The sequence below is a fragment of the Elgaria multicarinata genome, chromosome 1, assembly GCF_023053635.1.
Source record: "Elgaria multicarinata webbii isolate HBS135686 ecotype San Diego chromosome 1, rElgMul1.1.pri, whole genome shotgun sequence".
NCBI classification, from domain to species: Eukaryota; Metazoa; Chordata; class Lepidosauria; order Squamata; family Anguidae; genus Elgaria; species Elgaria multicarinata.
Window position 1 is genome coordinate 90,595,008 of NC_086171.1, and position 26,888 is coordinate 90,621,895.

A 26,888-nucleotide genomic window follows, 5' to 3' on the forward strand; every position below is an offset into this window, starting at 1 on the left:
AACCCATCTTGGGGCCCATGTTGGCTTTGATGGATGCACATGATTCATCTTTACAAACTGCGTCTTGGGATGTGCATTCCAAGGAGGATTGTCTATGGAGTAAGGAGCAGGACTCTTTTGCCTGCGCATGTTTATAGAAGTCTGCCTTGGAGTGTAATGAGGGAAAGTCTTTCACCAATGAGCAAGAGCTGCTCCTTCCTGGGATCTATACTGAGGCCTTCCTCTTCAAATGCTACTTTGGGCTTTGCTATTGATCTCTATCACTCCCTTCCCCAACAAACTAATTGAAATGGATTTAAGTTTATTTAGGCACCATCCTACTCCATTTTTGCTTAGCAACTAGCCACAGGGAAGAAAAGATGAATCAATATGGCTTTGCAGCCTGTTACTCACACCAAGGAAAAACTTACCCAGCTTAGAATGACAGACTTCAGTGTAATTCCTTGCAAACTGGTTTGCAATGCATCTATGTGTGACCTGTGCAATGATTCTTAACAGTGCAATGATCATCCTGGTCCTCTTGAACTCTGTGACTTTCATAGTAATGATGGAAAGATGCAAATGCCCATTTAGATCTCAGCTCAGGGTCACTTCCAGTGTTACCTTTTGACAACTCTTAAGCCATACAGGCCAATTCATATGATCAAATGAGTGTGGTTACTGTGTAGGTTGAACACATCTGGGCTTGGTGAAGCCATCTTGCATCATAGATCATCTTACACTTACTACATTGCTGCCAACATACTGATGGCACAATACATATTGACTGAGTAGCAAGAAAGGCCTGTGGACTCAGCAAGCCACACCATATTCTTGGCTCTAAGATGTGTATATATGTAACTTAGGAAAAGGAAAAGAACCTCTTGTGCAAGCACTGGGTCATTGCTGACTCCTAGAGGGACGCCTGCTTTCGCTGACATTTTCTTGGCAGACTTTATAGCGGGGTGGTTTGCCGTTGCCTTCCCCGGCTGTTATTATTCCCCTTTCCCCCAGCTAGCTGGGTACTCATTTTACCGACCTCGGGAGGATGGAAGGCTGAGTTGACCCGAGCCGGCTGCCTGAAACCAGCTCCTGCTGGGATCGAACTCAGGCCGTGGGGAGAGTTTCAGCTGCAGAAACTGCTGCTTTACCACTCTGTGCCACACGAGGCTCTTATATGTAACTTAAGAAGGGTTATAATTGACATGTATATTTTACTGTCCTCCATCTAATGCATATCTGGTAGCAAAACTGATATGCATGAAACCAGCCTTTCCTTTCCAACTTTTTTTTTAAATATTTTTCCTATGTCTATAGTTTGCTGAAGAAATGTTAATAGACTGATCATGAGTTTGAATTCATTGATCTATTAATTTTTCATACAATATTTCTGAAGCAAGGAGCATACTTGATTCATGCATTCCTTCCTATGTGGCACAGAAAGCTGATGGCCTTTTCAGGGAGGTGCTTGCCATTTGATTTTTTAAATAAATATTTGTGTTAAACATATTTTAAAATCTGCTTTTTTAAAAAATTGGTGTTCCTTTTTAGTTATTTTTTTTTATAGATGACTCTAACAGATTAATCCAGTGGTTTCCAATTGGTGGTCTGTGAACCCCAGGGGCTCTGCATAACCCACCCAGGGGGTCCATGGCACCATTCACATATTCACCATTCATTTCTGGAGTCCACTGATGACGAATTCCTACCAGAAGTAAAATATAACATCACTGAGCACCTGTCTGATTTAGTGACTAGCTTCAGAGATTACTTCCCTGCACCTAATCCTGAAAACTCATGGAAAAGGAATCCTTTTGATTGTGGTGATGTACAACTCACAACTTGTGATGGTTCACTGAAATCATTTTTCCAAGAATATAGACTGGACCAATTCTGGGTGAAGGTTTTTCCTGATTATAAGAAGTTAGGTGAAAAAGCTTTGAAACATTTAGTTCCCTTTTGTTCCACATATCTTTGTGAACAAACATTTTTGACATTTTGTTATATGAAGAACAAGCATAGAAATTGGCTCAATGTTGATGCAGATTTGAGATTAAAAGTAGGAAATATTGAACTGGATGTGGAAGGGATTGTTCGGGACAAAAAGAGGCATGATTTCTCCCATCACATTTAGGTTTAGTAGCTGCTAGACATGTCATAATTTGTTCAATTGTAAACTAAACGTTAATAAAATTAAATTCGTCTTTATATTCCTAATTAAATCATTGTCATTTTTGTGTGGTGATATCACACATATCACAAATTTTATGGTCTGTTTTTTACTATACCTAAAGTCCTTTGCTTATTAGGGGCTACCCCTTATTTTCTCCAAAAAATTGCTTCGTACAGGTAACTACCATAGAGATAACAAATTTTTCAAAAGGCTTGGCATTTGAAAAACAAGGGGTCCACAGTACTTAGCTAATTGGGAACCACCCCTGGGGGGAAAATAAGACCTTTTCATCCACGAATGGAAACACAGTGCATTTTAAGCAGAAAACCAGCTAGAAGGTTAAGCAGTCCTTCTGACTTTCATTCCTCTTCTCCTGAGCAGACATTATTTTAAACATGTACCCAGCAGCTACCATTTTTTCATTCTTACTCTAGGCTAGGCACATGGGTCACAATCCAGATTGGGACCCTAGCATGGGGTGAGTGGGTTAGGGGGCTTTCAAGATCTGAATTGTGGGCCCTAGCAGCTGTTGTTCACCCTCAACTATATCTAGCTGAAAGTGCATGAATAACAACTGGAAAACTTGGGAACCATGGTAGGGCTCATTTCCTCTTCTCATCACCACATAGTACAGCAGCTTACCCCAGCCTGGTGGACCCAGATGTGTTGGACCATACTTCCCTTCATCCCCAGCCTGCAAGGTGCTGGCTAAAGAAGATGGGAGGTGCAGCCCAACAAATCTGGAGAGTACTAGGTTTTTTAAAATTTTTATTATTGCATTTATATCCTGCCTTTTTTCCTGCAAGGAAAAATCCTCCTGATCCTCCTCTCCACTTTATCCTCCCAACAACTACCCTGTGAGGTGGGTTGTGCTGAGAGTCTGTGACTCTCAGCCCAAAGTCACCCAGTAGGTTTCCATGGCCGAGTGGGGACTAGAACCCGGATCTCCCGACTCCCAGTCCAACACTCTAGCCGTTACACCACACCTACGGCGGCCATAGAGATTCCCACTGTCTTATTTTGCAGTTCTGGTTTTAGTGGTCAAACTTTGCTGCTAGTGTTGTGATGAACTTCTGTAGTGGTTGACAGGATCATGGCTGAGACCTTTGCAAGGCCAGTTCGAACAAACAGGGAACCTAGGGAGTCTTATGAGCTCTGTAGGAAGGAACCCAGGTTAATTCCAGATGAATTCTGGATTTGCAGAAGCCTATCTCTCTGTCCTCTCCTCAGGTCTTTGCTGCAGAGCCCACATCTTGTCAGACTCACCGCATTCATGTCGATACCATTGGTGTAGGACCAGGCATGCTGGAAATACTCTTCAAGCCGCTGGCGTAGCGGGTTGGGGATTTGGTGGAAGCGGATGAATTCCTTAACCCTCAGCATCTGGGTGTGGTAGCGAGCTGTGCCTGAGTACAGGCGCTGGATGATGGCAGAGACATTGCCAAAGATGCTGGCATACATGAGAGCTGAAATAAGAGGACAGGAGTCAGTGTTAAGGAGTGAGGGGACTATTGTCTGGGATGGTGGTACCTGAGGACTTGAACATATGAAATGTCTCAGGCCTGCCCAAACATGCATTTTAGGCCCAGATACCAGGGAGGTATTTGTGGCTTATAAATGACAATGTTGTGAGTGTTCACAGATTCATCAGGAGGTGACATGGATTTATCAATACTAAGAAGGTCATTGTTGCATTTTTTTTTTAAAAAAAAAGTTGTAATTTTTAAAATGGTTGTAATTATTATTTTTTACCTTGGGTTCATGCTTGCTTGGAAGCCACACTATCTGACCTGGAATCCCCAAACCCTAATTCCAGATGTGTGGGGAGAACATGTTTTCTCTATAGTGAAGAGTCTTTGCACATGCTCAGAATCACTGACATTATTATTCCCAAGGTTCCATTTTAAAATGATTACAGGGCTGAGCCTTAGTCAGCTTGGCTCTAAGTGAGACCTTGCAGAGAGCAAGTGAATGTCTACCCCACCAATGAAAAAAATACAGAGATAAACATAGCAGTAAGAAGGAATTATACTGATTTTTAAAAATTTATATTTTAGAGCATCATCAGACAAGTGTTTTATCACATGCTAATTACTCCCCACTTACAGATGTTTGCAGGTCCTTTTGATAACGACGTCTGCCTCCCACTCCTTCTTGCCTTCTTTCCGTCACAAATTAGACCCCAGTAAATCCCATTTTTAAAATGGAATGTGCCACCATTTCCTGCTGTGTGCAGGAAAACTGGCATGATAAAAATGGCCATTGAATGGGCCATGTGGTCATTATTTACTTCCTCTTTCTTCCCCTTTGTGAAGAAAGAGGAAGTATCATGGGACAGAAGTAGGGCAAAAGTGACAATAAGGAAACATGATTCCCCACCCCATCTGATGACACTCTTAGATATAACAGAAAAAAGAACAGTCCCTGAACATCAGGGGTTTAATAGGCTGTTACAAAAGAATTCAGTGGGATCTATTTACTTTCATGGGGCAAAGTCAATAGGATGTAACTGGGAGCACAGTCCAGGTGGAAGACCTGTCTCTCTTGTATCCAAGTGTACATTTTCCTTCTCTCAGGTATAAACAAATGCCTATCTCACATTGTACCAAACCAGCCTTCCAAAACCTGGTGCCCTCCAGATTTGCTGGACTACATCTCCTATCACCCCTAGCCAGTACAGCCAGGTGCCCCCCTCCCTGCACTGCATATCTGTGCAATCCAAAACCTTCCTTTATCCCTTCGACCCGTTGCACATCATCCTTTTCTGCTAGAGGTCTCAGGTATGGGGCTACCTGCCAATCCTGAAATTGCTATATAGCAGGAGAATTTAACCTTTGGTATTCATCTTCCAAATCCTAATGCTTGTCTGTGGAATGCAGACCGTTCCCTCCCTCCATTTTCCTTTCTCCCACTTTTTCCTTGAATATTCCATGGCTCAATTGCGCTCATTCAAAGACTTAATTGCTAGATCACAGAAACCCTATTAGGGTGTTCCACACATCGTGTAGACCAACACTTGAGCTGTATGGCATGTCCCACATGTAGAGTGCAGCTATCTGCAGAGAGGAGGCCTCCAAGCTGTAAACTTGGAAATTTCCTCTCTTAGGGTGTAAGACAGGGTGTGTGGCTATTTGGCATGGTCCTGCTTCTGGCTCGTCTAGTGCTATACACAAGAGGTGGGCAATTTATGGCCATTTTGGTGTATCATTTACATCATCCCTAGCCAGCATAGCCAATGGTGAGGGATCATGGGTGCTGTAGCCCAGAATATCTGGAAGTTGGCTCCTTCTGGTTCACACAGTAAGTGAAACACCCAAATAGGGTTAGAGGCAACTCAGCTTCCAGTTCCTTTAGACCAGATGTGTACCCTGAGCCCTATCTGGCCCCGAAGACCCCCAGCATCTGCCACAAGTGAAAATAGAAAAGCAAAGGAAAAATGCTCTAGAACAAACTCTATGCTTCCTGCCATAGTAGCCCAATTCCTAGAGTGTCCTTGGAAGAAGTGTATGAAGGTTCCTGCCTGCTTCGTAGAATGCTCCAGGGACACCATAGAGTGTGTTCCTAGACCATTTCGTTGTCGCCTTCTTTTTGGCTGCAGCAGAGGAAAACAAGAATTAAAGCTATGAGTGAGTAAATGTATGAGTGGGTGTGCGTGGCTCTGTGTGTGAGTGTGAATGAGCAAGTGGGAGAACATATTGGATGTGAGTGGGGGTAGTTTGTGTGTACGAGGGAGTCATAGGGAGACCCCCACCGCTGACAGGTTATCTCCAGGGGAATGCAGCTTAGGTTGCCAAACCCGTCTTAAACTGAGCGTTTCCAAATATCAGAATAAACACAAGACAAGTGCAGCATGAGTGAGTTCACTATTAGAGTTCACTATTAGATGGAACGTTAATTTTCGTTTGATAGCTCCCGAGTCTGCCCTTGGTTGCAGTTGACATCCTTTTACCAGACTGGGTGTTAGTTATTACGAATGTCCCCTGAGCAAAGTTATATTGATGAGTTGCAATGAAGGAGGGGGTTTCTGTATCCTTAAAAGCTGTACAGAAAGCAGAATTGTGACAGATGCTGCTTTTCTCACTCGTACAGCATTATGAATCAACAAACAAAACATGGCAGAATTCCCTTGTCTACACAACTATTACAGAAGCAGAAACCCTCTACACTGTTTCATTTGACTGCCCTAGGTATTCTTTAGCATTTAATTTCCACGTAAACCTTGATTCTATTATTTCATAGAATCATAGAATAGCAGAGTTGGAAGGGGCCTACAAGGCCATCGAGTCCAACCTCCTGCTCAATGCAGGAATCCACCGTAAAGCATCCCTGACAGATGGTTGTCCAGCTGCCTCTTGAAGGCCTCTAGTGTGGGAGAGCCCACAACCTCCCTAGGTAGCTGATTCCATTGTCTTACTGCTCTAACAGTCAGGAAGTTTTTCCTGATGTCCAGCTGGAATCTGGCTTCCTTTAACTTGAGCCCGTTATTCCGTGTCCTGCACTCTGGGATCGAGAAGAGATCCTGGCCCTCCTCTGCGTGACAACCTTTTAAGTATTTGAAGGGTGCTATCATGTCTCCCCTTAATCTTCTCTTCTCCAGGCTAAACATGCCCAGTTCTTTCAGTCTCTCTTCATAGGGCTTTGTTTCCAGACCCCTGATCATCCTGGTTGCCCTCCTCTGAACACGCTCCAGCTTGTCTGCATCCTTCTTGAATTGTGGAGCCCAGAACTGGACGCAATACTCTAGATGAGGCCTAACCAGGGCCGAATAGAGAGGAACCAGTACCTCACGCGATTTGGAAGCTATACTTCTATTAATGCAGCCCAAAATAGCATTTGCCTTTCTTGCAGCCATATCGCACTGTTGGCTCATATTCAGCTTGTGATCTACAACAATTCCAAGATCCTTCTCGTTCGTGGTATTGCTGAGCCAAGTATCCCCCATCCTGTAACTGTGCATTTGGTTTCTCTTTCCTATATGTAGAACTTGGCATTTATCCCTCTTAAATTTCATTCTGTTGTTTTCAGCAAAATGTTGTTATTACATTTTTATACTGCCCAATAACTGAGGCTGTTGGGGCAGTTCACAATTAAAAATTGGCCTTGAACCAGCCAATGTGGTATCCTGACTTCCTTCACTTCTGACGGGCCCAATTTGAAGAAGCGCTGGCTATGAGAACCTAGTACTAATACAGCATCCACCTGGGGAGGCGGATTTCTAGGACCAAGTTGGGAAACTTCTGGTACACTGGCACACTGAAGGAGAAAGGGGAACTTACTGTCAATGAGAAAGAGAGAGGATATAGAAGCACTTACAGCCAATCAGCATGACACAGATGGAAAAGATCTTCTCAGAGTTGGTATTGGGTGAGACATTGCCAAAGCCCACACTGGTGAGGCTACTGAAGGTGAAGTAGAGGGCGGTCACATATTTGTCCTTGATGGAGGGGCCAGATGAGAGGTCACTGTCATTGTAGCGTTTGCCGATCTGGTCACCGAGGTTGTCCAGCCATCCAATCTTATGCTCCATGTAGGGCCGCTCCACATTGCCAATGGCATACCAAATGCAGGCTAGCCAATGAGCAATGAGGGCAAAAGTGCACATGAGCAAGAAGAGCACAGCAGCTCCATACTCAGAATAGCGGTCCAACTTGCGGGCTACTCTCACCAGACGTAACAGCCGTGCGGTCTTCAGCAACCCTATCAAAGTTGTTGTCTGGGAAGATGGGAAGAAGAAATAAATAGAAATCGTACAGAATGAAACAAGCTCTGAGTTCTGTGATAGGATTTTCTGGATTCTGTTTCAAAAACTTTTAAATGTGTGCATGTAGGGCAGAAGTTGAACTGTTTTTAAGTTGCATACAAATGTCATGCAGGAAGTATCAGTAGTGCACCTTTTTTTCAGAAGAAGAGGTATAGGCAGGAACCATTTCCAGACAGTCACCGTACCACTTTCTCTGTCCTAAAGCAAAATGCATTACCGTTCCCACATTATTTCATTTCCCCCATTTCCCAAGGCACCTGTGCAATTTTATGAGATGTTGTTGATACCTCCAGAACTACTTGAAATCAAAATCTTCTCTTAATCATTTGGGTGTTTTTCGGGATTTTTCCACCAGATAGATTACATGGATAAGCCTGCATCCCCAAAAATTGGGGACCAGATTCCCACTGAATTCTGTTTTTTTCTGACACCTTCTTCCTGAAAGAGAACTGTCCCTACATTGCCTACAGGCCTTGCTAATCCCATCAAGAATCTTCTCGGTAAAGGTGCATACTAAGTATATCATTGGCATTATAGTAGCACCTATAATGCTTCTGGGTAGGCTTTGGCCTGCACAGAAGATAGCAGTGCAGATTAGAACCTCTTCACCCTCTCAGTAATGTTGTGTGTGTGTGTGTATGTCAGGGGCCAAGAAAAAACTCAGTCCATAGCACATAGGCCATAGTCTGCTCGGAAGCTTCTAGGCACCAACATGTGCTGATGACATCATTGAGACATGTTGGAGCCTAGAGGACTGAAGGCCTGTAGGTAATGCAGTGATTCCTGATGGAAGCTCTTCCCTTGGAGATTTCAATGAGTCCTCTAAATGGAGGACGTATGGTAGGTACTAACCCAGGGCCGGTGCCAGACTATTTTGCGCCCTAGGCAGGTGAGCTGCTTTCACCCACCCACACCCACCCACACCCCAGTGTACCTGGGTGCGGGGCGCCATCTTGCCCGCCCAGCTGAATCGAAGCCAGGACGCTGGGGTGGGGTAGCAGCTTCATAATGGCGCCTGGCCGGAAGCCACTCTGGGAGAGGGACTTCCGAAGCCCCCCACGCCCCCCCCAGTGTTCTGGCTTCACTTTGGCTGCGTGCCCACCCAGCCGAAGCGAAGCCAGAAGGCTGGGGGTGGGGGGGGCATGGCTTCACTTCGGCTGGGTGGGCACCCAGCTGAAGCAAAGCCAGGACGCTGGAGTGGGGGTGCGGGCGTGGCTTCACTTCAGCTGGGTGGGCGCCCAGCTGAAGCAAAGCCAGGACGCTGGAGCAGGCGGGTGGCTTCGGAACGGTGTGCCTGGAAGCCGCCCTCTCAGAGCCGCTGCGGGAGAGCGGCTTCCGGTGCGGCTTCCGGTGCGGCATTCGGCACCCCCCTCTTACCTTGGCGTTCTAGGCGGCCACCTGAGTGGCCTCTATGGTAGCACCGGCCCTGCACTAACCTGCACTCCCCCACCTCCTTATACCTGGAAGCTCAGAACAGCCCTCTTTCCATTGCAGTGTGTTCAGCTCACATGGGTCACAAATTTTTGAATGAGTCTTTACACTGTAAGGGCTAACTTCATATACCTTACCTCATCTGATCCTGAGCGGAAGATGAGCAAATCAAAGGGGATGGCAGCCACCATATCAATGAGAAACCAACCCTTGAAGTAGTGAATGGCAATCTTTGCTGGGTGGCTTACTACCTCATCGTTGATATTGACGTAAGTGGTACGGAAGTTGATGATAATGTCAACGATAAACATGATGTCCACAATGAGGTCAATGATGTAGAGTGGGTCACATGTGTAGCTGCAGTCTGAGCGCTTCTCCTCGTGCTCTTCGTTGAGCAGGAAGGCAGCTGAGTAGGGTGTGAAGACAGCTGTGTAGATGACGAGCAGCAGGATCAGCCAGTCCCATACAGCCTTGAAGGGACTGTAGTGCAGGATGGTCCATCGGTGGATGCGCGGAGCCTGCAGTTTGTACTCGGGGAGGACATCGGCTCCCAGGGACAGGACCTGCCAGAGAGAGAGAGAGACCAGTGAGCAATATGCACAGTTTGAGGACAGGTGCCTCTAGGGTTCCGCAGCCATAGAAGCTAATGTCAGCAGCTGTAATTATCCACGTAAAATGGGGACATTTGCATCAAGAAAAGAAGGACTGAAAAAGAAGCAAAATATATGTGCATAATAGGGAGGAAGTGTCTGATATCATAATCTGGGATGTTTAGTTAGTATCTGGGGCTTTCAAAATCTTATTTTTCATGCTATATATATATTTTTTAAAAAATGTCTTTTTATAATGATGCAGCTTAGAGGTTCATCAGATGAACGTTTGATCTCATGCCTACTAGCGCCCACTTACGGATGTGTGTACGTCTTTTAGATGATGACGTCCTCCTCCTGCACACCTCCTGCTCCTTCCGCTCATTTTTCCATCGCAAAATAGACCCTTTTTAATCTATTTTTTAAAAAAACCCAGAATGTGCTGCGATCTCCTGCTGTGTGCAGGAAAAGTGGCGCAATTCAAATGGCTCCTGAATGGGCTACATGGTCTTTGTTTACTTCCTTTTCCCCCTCTGGACAGAAAGAGGAAGTAATAAGAGACAAAAGCAGAGGTTGAGAAGCTGTGACGATGCTCCCTGACTCACCCTCAAAATTGTGTGGTGAAACATTTCAAAGAAAGAAGGACACACCAGTCTGACATTAGAACACACAGGGGAACTTGACCACAGTGCTAAAACCTTTGAGCTTAGAACTCTGCCTCACTTTGGGATTTCAGACACTAACACCAAACTACATTCTATTATTATTATTATTATTATTATTATTATTATTATTATTATTATTTATTTATATAGCACCATCAATGTACATGGTGCTGTACAGAGTAAAACAGTAAATAGCAAGACCCTGCCGCATAGGCTTACAATCTAATAAAATCATAGTAAAACAATAAGGAGGGGAAGAGAATGCAAACAGGTACAGGGTAGGGTAAGCAGGCACAGGGTAGGGAAAAACTAACAGTAGAAAGTAACAGTAGAAGTCTGCACAACATCAAGTTTTAAAAGCTTTAGGAAAAAGAAAAGTTTTTAGTTGAGCTTTAAAAGCTGTGGTTGAACTTGTAGTTCTCAAATGTTCTGGAAGAGCGTTCCAAGCGTAAGGGGCAGCAGACGAAAATGGACGAAGCCGAGCAAGGGAAGTAGAGGCCCTTGGGCAGGCGAGAAACATGGCATCAGAGGAGCGAAGAGCTCGAGCGGGGCAATAGTGTGAGATGAGAGAGGAGAGATAGGAAGGAGCTAGACAGTGAAAAGCTTTGAAGGTTAACAGGAGAAGTTTATATTGGATTCTGAAGTGAATTGGAAGCCAGTGAAGAGATTTCAGAAGCCAGGACAGAATATTTCACATAGATAAGCAAGGGAAGAGAAGAGCACATGCTGTAATAATAACTACTACACCTGTCTTCCATGTCTCAAACCACCCCCCCTGGTTGCATGTAAATAATGCAGTTTGCCCAAATTGTAGTGTAACGTTCTCTTCCCCTGCTGGGGTGACTGATGAGAACACCACATACACACATCTCTTCCTTTCAGGATCGACTCCATCCTGGATGCTGTTAAATAAAGACAGATAATCAGACGGGGGGGGGGGGGGAATTGTGTTTCCTTCCCATTGCTCTCGCTTCCTGTTGTTCTTCTGCTATAGGGATGAGACGAATCACACCGGAGAGAAAGGGGAAACAAGCTGCACCAACTTGGCCCATTCAGTGTAATGGGGTAGTACCTTCTAGTGGGCATTTTATAGCAAAACTTCTCTGCACACGGCAGGAAATGGCGACCAATTTCATTATAACTCAGAAGAGTCGCATTTTGTTTGTGCTATTTTACTATGAAAAAATAGCAGAAGGAGCAGGAAGCCAGTGGGAGGTGTGCAGAAGGTGGATGGTGTCATGAGAGGGACCCACAAGAATCCGTGAGTGCCCAGTAATGAGCATGCTATAAAACACTTGTCTGATGACGCTCTTTGACTTTGCCACATGTGATGCTTCTCTTTTTTTTGCTAGGGTGTGGCAGATAGAGATCATTTCTCCTCCCCCTAGTATGTTCTGGCTTCAGGGAGGTTGATGGGCCCAGAGCTAGGGGCCTCTCTGTTCTCTGCTCTCTCATGTACTGGGGAGGGGGCAGGCCTCTCAAGGTACACAAGAGGGAGGGTAGGGTTGCTGCAGCCAGGGTGTATGAAGAACTCAATAGGCAGGAGGGGCAGGGGGAGGCCTCTTTGAAATACTATCCAGCAGGGCTGGAGGTCAGACAAAAGTGTGTGTGTGAATCTGGACCTTGATACCACTGAGCTCAAGTCCAGCAACAAGGAACCTTCCAAAACTCCAACTCTGGACTCTTAAGTTGGACCCCACCAAGTGGCCGGCATCCATGCCTGCAAGAGCTTCACATGCAGTGGTGCAGTTAGGTAATTTCAGACCCTGGACTTAAAGTTTTTATAGGGCGGGGGGACGGGACATTAGATGGCCATGTGTACTACTTCATTTATGAAACATACTAGCAATATTCTTCTTCTCCCCTGATTCACACCATTCCATGGTTTAACATTGCTTCTGCATTTATGATACGCTAGACCAAATAAGCAAGCTTTTTTTAAAAATGAACCCTTTGTCTACCCCGATTTTAAAAATTCTCTAAACAACTACAGTTTTGCTCTTCAAACTCACTTAAACGATGGCACTACCTAGGGAGGTTGTAGGCTCTCCCACACTAGAGGCCTTCAAGAGGCAGCTGGACTACCCTCTGTCAGGGATGCTTAAGGGTGGATTCCTGCATTGAGCAGGGGGTTGGACTTGATGGCCTTGTAGGCCCCTTCCAACTCTGCTATTCTATGATTCTATGACAACAGGAATAAAATGGAGTTTGCTTCTGCTGCCCTGTTGTTAAAAACATTTATTTGGGAATAAGCACCATAATTTTGTTGTAGAAGAGGAAAATATATTTGAAAAGTATAATTAATAAAAAGAGCATCTGTAACCATATACATCTCCAGCTGCCCCCTGAGTATAAAATGTTTTTATACACAAGAAGAAAGTATGGTGAAGCATATGGCACTGTTGTGCTTCCAAGCCCTCTCACCGAAATGTGAGACAATTAAGAGGTCTGTGAAGTAATCCACAAAGTTTTATTGAACAAATAAACATCTCTTTGCACCTCAAGAGAGTTTAAACCCTAGGAGCTTTCCTCCAGGCTGACACTTGGCTAAACTATGCGAGACAATTGTCCTTTCAACAAAAGGGTAAGCCTTTTCTGTGAGCCCCTTTAACTTCAAGGAAGCTTGTCCTGAAGAAGCCTTTGGCGAGAAGCTAGCTGAGCCGATCGCCTCTTGGCTTGTTTTAGCTCCACCCATTTGAGTCTGCAGTGGACTCTAGGATCAGCCAACTTTGAAGTCCCTTCCCCCTCTGAAGATTGCTTATCTCTCACAGACTGTGAGTTGTTTATGTTTTCACTGATAAGGTCCGACGAAGGTTCATCCCCAGCTGGTGAAGAGCCTTGGAGAATCACCTCCCCTACTTCACATGCAGGCTTGAACAATTCTGGCCCTGTTTCTTCTGCTTCAGAATCTGATTCTGATTGATAGCCTGAAACTCCTTCCCCCACCCTAAGGGGAACAGGCCTGGTCATGACAGGCATTAGCACCAGTGGAAACCAGCATGCCCATGTTAGCTCTGGTGCTGATGCTGGGCCTATTTGCCACCTTTCCCATCACTTCTCACTCTTTCAGTGGTCATTTGGGGTGGGTGGGGGGCTGTACTGCAGGGCCCTAGCTGCCCCACTGTTCATGTGCGACTGAGTCTGTGCATGACTGCAGGCTGCATGCCCAGTGAGAGTTAGCAGAGAGATGACAGAATGCCAGGCTCCAACTTTAAGTATCTCCATTTGACTATATAAGAGCTTAACAAACAACCAGCTCTAGTTGGAATAAAGAATCCCTTCTCCAGGAGCTGTCCAGGGTGCTGAAAGATCTGTCTCTGACCACTCTTTTTCCATGACCATGGTTCTTGGCCTCTAGCTTGTTATGCACATCCCTTTCTCTTGCTACCTGCTCTGGATTGCTACCAAACATGTTTCTTCAGATTACTCTGTGAGCTCAGTCTTCCCAGGACAACTGTTAGTTCTTCTTTGGTTAGGACTTCTGGCTTCCTCTTTGTTCCAGCCCCTTGGTTTGTTTTGCAGTCCATTATGTGGACTTTGCCTTCAGCTGCAAGTTTCAACCACTCTGTAACCTAGCTGCAGTAGTGCATGCACTGGTAACTTCCCAATTGGACTACTGCAATGCACTCTACGTGGGGCTGCCCTTGAAGACGACTCGGAAGTTGCAGCTAGTGCAAAATGTAGCAGCTAGATTGCTGGCAGGCACATCTTACAGAGACCACATAAAGGAATTGCACTGGTTGTTTATATGCTTCTGGTCAGAATTCAAAGTGTTGGTAATGACATTTGAAGTCCTAAACGGCTTGGGACCTCGATACTTGAAGGAGCACCTCTCCTTATATATGCCTGCCTGAGACTTGAGATCTGTTGGAGGAGCCCTCCTCCGCATCCTACCAATGCAACACATACATTATGATGGGACAAGGGAGAGGGCTTTCTCTGTTGTGGCACCCTGACTGTGGAATGCCCTCCCCTTGGAGGCCCGACTGGCGCCAATGCTGATTTCATTCCGGCGCCAAGTGAAAACATGGCTTTTTAACAAAGCCTTTAATGGTTAAATTCACCAAGCTTGCACATTGTTTTAACTGTTTTAATTGTTTTTACTGCTTTTAAATTATATACTGGTTTTAACTTGATTCATGGTTTAAGTGTTTTTAGCTGTGTATATTTATTGTTTTATATTGTATGATTTTATCTGTATGCTGCTCTGAGATCCTAGTGATATAGGGCAGGATCCAAATGTTTTGAATAAATAAATAAATAACTTCTTTTGGTCACTCATGGTGGAGTGAGAGTAATTTCCTGGGTAGAACACTATGAAGTGGGCCTTTATTGATGTGACTGTTCTGTCATATTAATCAAGAATGGCTTTCTTAAAACCTTTCAGGAAGGGCTTCATAGACAGTGTGTGCATCGCCATTTGAAAGGTGTCTAATATAGGGGACCTATTGGTGCTTTGGCCAATGGCTGATCGCAAACCCATTTTCAAAGGTGAGCAAATATACTTCTGTGTCATCTCTGGGCAAGAGTTTTGGCAGCTTTCCAACTCCTCCAGGAATGATGACTAATGGAAGAGGATGAATGGTTCTGATCATCTTCCACAGGTTACAAGCTAGGCAAGCCAGAGCTTCATGGTATATTGTGAGTAGATAATTTCCATGCTGTTCTTGGCTATGACTCTTAAGAGGTTGCCAACACCTTTGTCCCATTAGACAGCTTTTGGAAAATAAACCAGCCACAGTGCCTTTGTTGGGGAACTTATGGTTTCACTAACAATGCAAAAACAGAAAGGCAGCCAAATCCACCCATATTTTCCACCACTTCTCTGATGGTATGTATGTGTATGCATGTAACACTTCAAGCCCCATGGCCCCACCTGGAAGACCCAGCAGAGTCCCCTGTCTTCCAGGGATCCTGGCTCCATCTCTTATCATGGAGAATCATAACACGTCTTCCTCTGCTTTTTATATGAGGGTTGACCCATATCCTCTTCCTGGTTGCCTTTCCTTGCTTGCAAATAGCCCCTTACTCATGTGGAGGCCTTGTTTCAGGTAGTCTCAAATCTGCACCTTCTCTTTTCCCACCATCAGGGACCCTAATCCTGCATCTGGGTTCTCAGCAAAGTGGCATAGGATGCTGTTTATCTCAGAAGGTTTCACCTTCCCTCTTAGAATACAGATCCATAAAACTTATCTGTTGTTTGGAGGGGGACAAAGACCCAGATTCCTCAGAGCTCAGATGTCAGTTTCACAGACCCTTAGCAAAACTCCCACAAACTCTCAAAAGCAGCCCTAATTTTAGATATATTTTTTCATGGCAATGATTTTATTTTTAAGGTGCTAACCACAGCTGGGTTAGTGAGTCATGCACTGGTCTAAAGTGGATTTATGAAACATTTTCCTTACCATTTATTTTTAAGGCTTAATTTGTTTTCTCTTATGCCTCAAAGGGCAGAGAAAATATTTAAAACCCCAGAGAAGTGAGTGAATGGGAAATATTCCATCAGGGATGTTGTTAGCAGTGGATTTCCTGCATCCACAGGGGAGTTGGACTAAATGACTATTGAGTTCCCTTCCTTCTTGATGATTCGAAGACAAATACTACAGGTTTAGGCAACCTATTGCCTATCCGTGAAGGCAACTGACTGTGGCTAGTCAATTGCCTTCACAACTTCACATGGAAGATGTTACAGTGCTACCTAACTCCTGTTGTGAAATCCCAGTGCCTGTTACTCTATCTGTGAATGTGAAAGCTGTTCTTATGGCTACTGTTGTGGTTAGTAGCCGTGGATAAATCTGTCCTCCTCCATCTACTTATGTAATATATTTCAGACCTATTAGTGCCCGTCAGAACATTCTTCAGTAATATTGTTCCATATGATTATATGAAGTAATATTTGTTTCTACTTGCCTTAAACATTGCCTACTGAATTCAGTAATTAATATATATCTCACTATATTAATGCAAATTTAGTTGTGACAGTGTGGTAGATAGAACACAGAAATAACATTGCCTCTTTCCAGGAGTCTTGAAAACTAAATAAAAGGGACAGGTCAGAAATGAAGGGAAAAGAATGGATTCATAAGATAACAAGGATTTGGTAGGCAAAGAGTAACTGGTAGTAGTCAACTGAAGAAGATGGCCTACTGATAATTTGGTTGCCAGTACCTTGCAACCAAATCTGGCAGCCTTTTGCTATAAAGTTCAGTGATTTGCAGTACAATCTTATGGACATCTACCCAGAAGTAAGGCCTATTCAATTCAATGGGACTTCTACTCACAGGTACATGTGTATAGAATTGCAACCTAAACCTGACATTTAATACTGTCTGCCTCTTAGGAAAAGAGTTTTCATTCATGCACATGTAAAAGTGGGATGCTCCGCTTACAATTAATTAATCCAGAATAGAAAGAAACAGTGATATTAACAATGAGCCCAAAGTAGTTTCTAACCTCTTAATTCATAAAGGTGGCCTGATCCTATGGTATGCTATGTAAGGCAAAAAGTGGGCGTTGCCAGGTGCAAGGGCCACATTCATGAGTTGTGTTGTTGTACCAGTCCAGCAAAACACCCAATGTGTGCATGCTTTGATAACAGATATGAGTATTAATTTAAAAACAACATGAAGACTATGAGTGACAAAGCCTGTAGACTGCATAGTACCTGTGCAAGTATTGAAGCAGAAGGGAAGCAGTAAATTTCAACTAGATTATTCTGTCAATGAGCTCCTACTTCCCCCCCCCCCCGATATGCACCCGCAATTTTGACCTCTGTTTCATCAGTGGGGCAAGTGCTAGTCCCTTTCATGATTATTGCTATACTGGGGGCTCTCTTTTCACTTGTTTGCTCTCCCGCTATTGTGCCCACCCCACCCCATCCTTTCTCCTTCCCCCTCCAGTTCATTGGTTCTTGTCGGGTGATGGACGTGGGCGCCTCCATTCGGGACCTGATTTATTTATTTATACAGAGCATTCCCAACATTGGAGTGATCACAATGGTTAAAGTTTGGGGAGTCACAGGCAGGACTTCCTTATGTCACAGAAGTCCCCAAAGTTTTTGGGAAGCACTGGGGGTGGGGGGAGCGAGGAGGACTTTAAGCCAGGCGTGGAGTCCTCCTGACAGCACAGGGATGACTTTCTTCACCACTCTTTGCTTAATGTCTAGCCAGCTTTCCAACTTTCACATACCCTTTTCCCCATGCCTTGTTGGGAAAGCATGGTCAAGGCTGCCCCCTGCTCTGCAGCATTTAAAGATCTCAGCATGTCACCCATTTTCACACTCCATACCCCAGTTATTTTACCCCCTCTTTAATTAGGATTGGTCCCAATTAATAATTTCGTGGCAAAGACCCGCTCTGCCCACCCCTATTGTCTAATTTTACAATATTTCATCAGCTGGGTGCCATTTCTGCAGGCATTGAGGGTGGGGATGGAGCAGCGAAAGTCAGTTCAGCCAACTGAGCACAAGCCGGCATGCTGGAGAAGGAGAACTGCCCCACTGTCCTCTTCCGTCAGCAAGACCTCCCAACAAAGGACATGGTGTTTGAATGGTAATACACAGGGGTGGAAGAGCGCTTTAATCCCACGTGGAGAAAATAACCCGGGCTTTCCCCACTCTAGGAAAACACAAAAAATGGAGGGGAAGAGGTGGGGTGACTGCAGGACAGGCACAACATCCTGTGAGTACTGCGCTGCAAAACAGCAAAACAGGCATGACGAGAGTGTGATAAAACTGGTGTGATGGAGCCCAATATATAGTAAATATAAAAGAGCTCCTCCCATTGGGTTTACAATCCTACCCTCTTGATCATGCTTACAGCTATAAAAATTAGATGGCTCCCCCCGCCACTCTCTCACACACATACACAGACACACACACAAACACATGCAGAGGAGACATTGGACTGCAAAGGACATTCGGGAGCCTGGTAGAGATTAATCAAAATCAATCAATTGCTGGCTCCTGGATTGAGAGGAAAGCACCAATCAAGAGACAAGAGGCCAATTACGTAGCTCTTGAAGGAGGGGTCAGGGAGTAGGAAAAAATGACTGAAATCCAATTTGTTCCAAGAGGCAGTGGGAAGGTTGACTGTAAAAGTGCCATGATAAATCCTAGAGATGAAGTGATCCCTGAAGTGTCTGATCTTGTGGAGAAAGGGGTTTGTTTGTTTGTTTGTTTGTTTGTAGTGGGTGGTTAGACAACTGTTCCAAGGTGTTCATAATGAGTCGGTCAATATCCTTGAACTCAGACCTTATTGAACTGGGCAGGAAGACTCTTATTGGCTTTAGAAAGATTTGTCTTGTGCCCTGGACATTTGCAGTGCATGAGAAATTAAATCATGGCAAGTCGTGACACACTGTAATAGGAACCAATGCATAGAACATCAGTTGTTCCATCAATACTCACTGGAATTGCACGGGGGAGAACAAATGTGAATGCCTGTCTGTCTCTGATCTATGATACTGGGCTGCACAGGTGACATTGGACGTTTCTGTGTCTTACAGAATCTCTCTCCCCTCCATTGCCCAGTTTAACTACTGAGTCCTATCATCTGCATTGTGTCAGATCCAGCAGTTTTTGCAAAACCTTACTATGGTGCAAGAGATAGGAGAGTCTTGAAGGCACTACAGCTCCTTGTTATAACGTCTGCCTTCTCCTTTGCCAACTCTTGGTGGCACAGTGAGTTTTTGGATGAGCCCATGACACTGGCACAATCCCTGTCCCCAAAAGAATGCATAGGGATGGGGGAGCAGATGGCTTCTGACATGCCACAATCTTAAATGTTTGCACTGGCATAGCTGTTGCTGGCAAAATGAACTGAATGTCCCCACAGTTCCAGCATAATATAGAGCTCCAGAACATTTTGTTGGAGCAGCTGCTTGACTGCCCAATTTATATTCTAGCATCATGCATCTTGGAGTTAGAAGATTAGAACGTGGGCTATTTGGAGATGAATAGTGCAAGTCAGCCTGCTCTCTCCACGTACATATACTTTTTCATTCTCTATAATGTTCTTTCCTACATGAAATTTAATATTCCCTTTCTATGCAACACTAAATATGTTGCAGGAGTAGAACAACTCTCTCTCTCTCTCTCTCCCTCCCTCTCTCTCTCTCTCTCTCTCTCTCTCCCTCCCTCCCTTCCTCTCTCTCTCTCTCTCTCTCTCTCCAAAGCTCTGATCATTCTCCTTGTAAAACTGGAACAAACTATCTGCATAGGAATTGGTTCATGAAAAAGGGCCTTAGCTAGCTTTATTTTGGCATGAATTGGGTAGACATGTATTACTGATCTTACTCGATGGCCTTGTAGGCCCCTTCCAACTCTGCTATTCTATGATTCTATGATTCTATGAAGTCTGATACATCCTCCTTTCAACAGATGAATTTGACAGCCCTCTAGCAGATAGAATTACAGGACATTTATTGAACCAACTTAAGTTGGGGTATGCTGTTGAGTTCATATAATACTTCTGCTATTTTACCAAATAGTTCAAAGTGACTTGCAAACTATGGACTATTACATTAAGCATGGTAAAAGCAGCACAAACCTGATTTTAAAGAGCAGACTAAGAGCTTCTCTCTATTAAGCAAAAATCCTGCAACCTTACCAGGTTTTCTTCTTCTGGTCTTTCTGGGTTTATGATGGATTCCTTTAGACCGTGAACCCATGATTTGGAATTGAAAACTTCCATTATTATTTATTAATAATTCTATTGGCTTTATTATTGTTATTATCTGAAAGTAATGTCCTGCCTTTCTGCATATATCACCCAAGGCAGCTCATTCCTTAGTAAACATATTCCATAAGGCTGAGGCCACAAACAGGAAGGTTTGCTTCAACACTCAGCTGCAGGTCTTCCCCAACCTGGTGCCCACCCTGATGTTTTGGATGTCAACTCCCATCAGCCCCAGCCAGCATGGCCAATGGTCAGGATTGCTGGGAATTGTAGACTGAAACATTTGGAGGGCATCGGTTTGGGGGCAGATGCTCGACTAGTTCACTTTAATGGCGGAGAATACTTTCTTGGGAAAAGTTCTCCTTAAGCTAGGGCTGGGGATCCTCTTTCATCCCGAGGGCCAAATTCAATTTCAGGATTCCAGTGGTGGGCAGGGCTGAAGGCAAAGGAGCAAAGGCTAGCGAGGGGGCCAGAAATACCAAAAATACCAGCATTGTTGCAGCTTAAAGCAGCTCATACTGCCTTAAGAGAGGCATTGAGGTTCCCCACCTCTGCCTTAGCATCCTGGGAAACTTGAAAACTTGCATCTATAATAATTTAAGCTAGATCAACAAAACATAGTTTTATTTATTTTTATCTACTCTGATAATGTAAATAGGGGCAACTCACTCTATTGCTGATCATAAAATATTTAAAATTCCGAGCTAGATCAATGAAATAAAAGCTACCCAACTCATTTGTCGTTATGATCCTTTATGACAGACTGCTCTCCCTGCCCCACTGGATCCATGAGCACTAGAAACATTATTTATTTTAAAATTGATATTCTCAGGATTCTGATCACAACAGAATTACATGTTACATATAGTTCTACGATGTTTCTTTTAGATTTTATAGTTCAGCCACTGTATTGGTGACCACAGCAGCAGGAATGCTTTATCCAAATGGGAAAAAGCAATTGGGGGGGGGGGGTGATTTTCAGAAGAAAAATGGGGCATGGGGAAATTAATTAAGAAGCCCCACCCCCATGACAGTCTTCAAATTGCAGATGTAAAAAAGAACCCACCCACCCCACCCCCAAAAAACAGTCATTGGAATTACAGGTAATGTGTAGTTGTATTATGAAGCTCCCCTCATAAAGGGCGCAAAAGTGATTGCCAGTTAGCCATATGACTTACATTTTTCCACCTTGATATGAACAATGAGAATTATTTCCTTTGCAAAAAACACACACACCCTTCTATTCTTTCTATTCAACTTTTCATGCTCGGCTCTGTCCATTTTCTCATGCTGCTCCCTATTCCTGGAATTCTCTTCTGGAGCATTTATGGAACATGAATTCAATCACAGTTTTTAAAGCTCAGCTGAAAACTTTTCTCCAAAGGTTTTGGAATTTCAATCTGAACTCACTGTTTTATAATGTTGATTAGTTTTATTATCTCCTATCCCTATTGGTTTGGTTGTGATTTTATTAGAATGTACTCCCGTCACAGGAAGTTGCTCTTTTATTATTTTACCTGTACAGTACCATGTTCATTGATCGTGCTATATAGATAAATAAATACTACTACTACTACTACTACTAATAATAATAATAATGACATTTTTCTTTAGTACATGTATGCAAAGGTCAGATGCCTGTAACGGGCAGGTTCAAGATTTCAGCAGTAAGTAAACACTCTTAAGTGATGTAACACTTTCTATTCTGTAACAGAAGAAACCAAAGAAAGTAAACACGAGGAGAAAGGCAACAAAACCTTTAACCTTTGTAAACCGCCCAGAGAGCTTCAGCTATGGGGCGGTATATAAATGTAATAAATAAATAAACAAGGCAAATGACAAAGTTGGAGCAGTGAGGCAAGCAAAGACTCTTGAAGGCAATCACAAGGAGTTCAGAAGAGTGCTAGGAATATGTTCTCTTGATGAGACTCAAGACGTAATTGCTGCATGTCTGCTTAGATTAACAGAATCAGGCCTGTTCTTCCTAGCGTGTGGAAAGGGGTTGTGGGGTGGGTGGGTCAATTAGTCTCAGAATCCGATGAAGAAGGAGCAGAAATTTACCAGCCAACACAGGAAGTGGGGGACGAGATTCTCCAAGACTCTGTATGTCTTATTATTTCATTAATGGCTTGTCTTTAGTTTTTTTTATATATATAATCTTCCTATTCTTGCCTCTTCTCCTTCTAAATGCATACAGTCTTATTGCTCAACTTGTCATGTACCTTCTACAGATTTTCTTTCTTTCTCGTAGTCCATAACTAACATTCAACAAGAGGAATCTCTTGAAACAGATAAGAGCAGGGGTGGGCAACATGTAGGCCAAACATTTGGAGGGCCACAATTCCCATGATCTCTCACCATTTGTCATGCTGGCTAAGCCTGACTGGAGTTGTAGGCCAAAACATCTTGAGGGCTACCACTGCTCTAGGCTATTTGCCCTCTTTAATGCTTATATATTTCATATACCCAATCAAAGAACAGGAAGTTGCCCAGTCTCTCCAGTAAACACTTGAGTATGTCAGTATCTCCTTGGAATTTCTAAGGAGTCTTCTGACTTCATAATTGCCAGACACTAGTAATGCAAACTTTAGAACTCCAGTAGTAACCCAGAGCACCAAATTTACACAGACCTCCTTGAACAAACATAACTGGCTCCAACTTTCACTTGAGAAATCACCTTTGGCTCCCTAATACCCAAACTTTCTAAACAAATCACAATTTGGAAGACCTGGAGGAGGGCACCTAAGAAAACATTGCTAACTGAAAGAGACGCTGAACATTGCATATATAACTCATTCTTGAGGCATATGAACAAGCAAGACGATTCTGGGGATTGTACAGCATGACTTACAGGGTAGAACATGATCTCAATGCTAATGCTCATACTTGAGACCATATAAAACACTATAAAGAGGAGCATGGTATGCCTTCTCCAAATCCTTATCCTCACCTCTTGGAACAGGGAACAGAACTTCCTGTTTAGACACCATAGCTTCTGAAAAAGTGTCACCTTTTTCATGGGGTAGACCACTGCTAACCTTTCTCCACACCCCAAGAACATTCACACTATTGACCACAATAAGCAGTTTCCCATGAGCTAGGAAACACGTGTTGTAAACCGTGCTTGTTTCACAACACTGAACAAAACGCCACTTTGTTATGCTAGTCTTTTTTCACTCTGCAGCACTATAAAAATGTGTGGAAGAAGTAGAGGCATCTACAAGCAGTTGCCATTGGATGGCTGCGCCCCGTGCCAGTTGGCCACCTAATGTCTTTGATTGTGTGGTCAAAAGTTCAAAGAATGAGAACCTTGCAGCACAGAAATAAGCAAGGGACAGATCAGTGAGTCTAATAATCATGGGTCTGGGAAATGGAGACTACTCATGGTTTGCTAAGGCTGACCCCCAGCATTTCCATGAAAAAAAATAATTAAGCATGAGTGTTCCACTCCAGAAAAGCAGCACAACAGATTTCTTGAACACATTCCAATGCCTGGTTGAGCCCTGGGATATTGTGGCAGCTCCTTATCCTACCTGCAGGAGGGACCTGACTGAGGAAAGTTTACCAAAACGAAGCAGGGAGGTTGGCCTGAAGAATGCCCCGATATGAAAACCTAACCTTCTAACAAGCTCCCATTATGGGGCTTTTAACCTTATTTATCCTGCAGAAGAAAAAGCAAAACTTAAGTCAGAGTCGTCGTCCTCCCCGCCCTTCTCCAGACCCTTTCCTCGAATAACTCACCGGCTTCAGCTTGAGTTTCAGGCTCATTTCTATCTCTGTGTTGAAAGTAAGTGCTGCCTGTGTGAGCCCAGGGCGTGAGGCTCAGTGAAGGGAGGGGTGGTGGTGCACTGCTCCCTAGCCTAGTCACTGGATTGCTTACATCACTTCGCCAGAGTGTGGGGGAAGGGCTGTGATCACACCCAGAAATGCACTGTGTGCACTCTTCCCGATTCGCATGCTGGGGAGGGGGGCTGCATGAGTAGCACTTTTGGAGTCTCCTTGAGTGCTATGGCTTTGTCTCCTCTTTTTTCCACTGCAGAAATACATTCACCCTACGTCTCAAAGTCCAGTGCGTGGTTGGACCCAATGTAACTCTTTTATCCCACAGAAGAATATCTGGGAAAGTGTTGCTACACTAGAATGAAACAAACCCATCTGCATTTTGCAGGAAAGATCCAGAAATATATCTACAAGCTGCCAACCCCTTGCAGACTTCTTCACTACACATTGTTAAGTGTCTTTTGCTCATATATCTTAGGCGGCATTCCAGAAAGCATCTTGAAAGACGATGTGGAAGAAGAGGAGGCAAATCTGGAGCAGAGGGAAGTGCATGGGTACTGGAAACAGGGGGACAAGAAATAGTAGCTCTTTGGCCTCTGCTGAAGCTGCTGTTTCCTGTGCTATTGGCTCTAATGACTACTTCTCTCCTTCTAGACTCTTCTGCTTCATTTCAAGATGAACCTGAGACCTTCAAAGTTTCTACACATTTCCAAAACTTCCTCCAGCAGATGTGCAAATTTGCCTTTTGATATGCCAGCCTAGAGGTGTTGATGTTTTTAGTACAGAAGTGTGTCAAAAACGGAATTCCACTTATGTTGCTAAATGCACATAATTAGCTCAAAATGGGTTGGAAGCCAAACACACTGATGTTTCTTGTTGCTCCCTCACACTCATTGGTTCTTTGAACAGGCTCTTCCTTTAAAAAAAGAAGTCCAAAGCGCTTATGAAATACTCGACACTCTACATTCCCCCCTCTTACCCCTCCTCTGTGTCCTTGCTAATCCTTTGGCTATGAACCATGATGTTCTAGCACTCCACGTAGTTTGGGGAAAGTATCTAACAGACACTGGGAGTCACCCCTAAGCAGGGCCGGTGCTACCATAGAGGCCACTCAGGTGGCTGCCTAGAGCACCAAGCTAAGAGGGGCGCCATGCAGCGCAGCACTCACACACGTTGTTGGCTGTGAGCCTGGCCGGCCTGGCATGAGGATTCAGCTGGGCCTGAGCGGGCGAGATGGCACCCTGTGCCTGCCCAGCTGAAGTGAAGCCAGGGACGCTGGGGTGGGGGTGGGCAGCTCCACGTTTGGACTTTCACCCGGAAGCTGCCCTCCCAGAGCCGCTCTAGCCACCCGGAAGCCGCCCTCCCAGAGCTGGGAGGCCGCCGGCACCAGAAGAAGAAAAAGCATGTGGCGAGCTCAAGCCAGCCTCTGCCTTACTCCCGAGGAAAGGGCACCTTTCTCCTCAAACAGGCCACGATGTCCAGGCAGGCGAGCAAGCGGGATTCCCTCTCCCTTCCCCCAGGAAAGCTAGGGACTTGTGGACTCCTCGCAAGGCAAACTCTCATGCTTCCCGATCCTGTGCGCGTGGATCAACGGGACTTGCATCCGAGAAAGCGTTGCACCAGTGTGGCCTGATCTGCCTATGCCTCCTTACTCGGAAGCCTTATTCCCCCGAGTAAACATGCGGAGGGGATCGGGACGCCAGGCTGCATAGCGGGTTGCGTTCGCACGGAAGTAAGTCCTGGTGAATTCCAGATGGCTCGGTCCTGAATCGAAGTGAGCCAGTCCCAGCTCTCCACTCGGCACGCACGTTTAGACTTCAGCACAATTTGGGTGTGTGTGTGTGCAAGTCGCTCACCTTGCCTAGGGCGCAAAATAGTCTGGCACCGGCCCTGCCCCTAAGTCTATCAACATGATCTGAAGATTGTACTACATCACACATTCAGGCAAGTTTAGGGATGACAGGGAAATCCACAAGCAACTCAAATGAGTTCAGATTTCTATGAATCTGACCTGTGGATTTTGCAGCAGACCAGCTTTTTCCTAATCATTATTATTTATTTATTTATTTATTTATTTATTTATTTATTTATTTATTTATTTATATAACACCATCAATGTACATGGTGCTGATCATCATACGGATTCCGTGGACTTGCAGTCCATTTTTTTCAATTTTGGAGGCAAATTTGCTCTGATTTGCATTAGCGCAAATGTGCACTTGTGCAAATGTCCATTAGCTTTAGCACTAATGTGCATCAGTGCAAGTAGAACAACATTCTGCTTAAGAAACCTCAATTCAGTCAATGAGCAGATGACGGAATGAAAGACCCTTGACAATGTAGATGGTATGGATTTAACAAAATCCGTGCATCCCTAGTCAAGGTTCAGGGTCTTGGGCGTCTTCCTAGAACCTTTGTCTCCTAAAGAATTAATGACTAATGTCTGCTGGCATGATGACTGCAGCAGGTCCACAACTGCCGAGCACTCATAGATGCTGCCCTTTCTGTGCAGCCTTCAGCAATGACCTGTCAGCTCCAATCGTGTCACCTCCAGCCAGCTAATGAACCAGTATTGACAAGCTGGTGTCGCCACTGATCAAGCATCAATCCTGTTGCCTAGCAGCAGCTCCTATGTGGCAACTCTTTATGTCCTCCCTGCTCCCTGGCATCAACATATACAAAGTCTAAGTCAACACACTGAGGAAGTCCCAAGCCCCTGAGGTTATTCCAAAGAGTTGAGGGAGGGGGGCTGCATGCCCAGTAAGCTTAAAACCAACCTGAGGAGGTCAAAAGGGTGAAAAATCCAGCAGCCCACAATTGCTAATAAGAGTC

The 26,888-nt window shown here is 44.5% G+C and overlaps 1 protein-coding gene across 1 annotated transcript in view; it reads right to left on the reverse strand.

Moving 5' to 3' along the window:
- The window catches only part of KCNH6 (potassium voltage-gated channel subfamily H member 6), a 119,174-nt gene that overhangs the window by 18,696 nt on the left and 73,590 nt on the right, over positions 1-26,888 (reverse strand). Inside the window, exons 7-9 of the mRNA XM_063132091.1 lie at positions 9,482-9,907; positions 7,466-7,865; positions 3,419-3,618 (exon numbers count right to left, since the gene is read on the reverse strand). Of these exons, the coding sequence (XP_062988161.1) occupies positions 3,419-3,618; positions 7,466-7,865; positions 9,482-9,907 (1,026 nt within the window). The remainder of the gene's footprint in view (positions 1-3,418; positions 3,619-7,465; positions 7,866-9,481; positions 9,908-26,888) is intronic.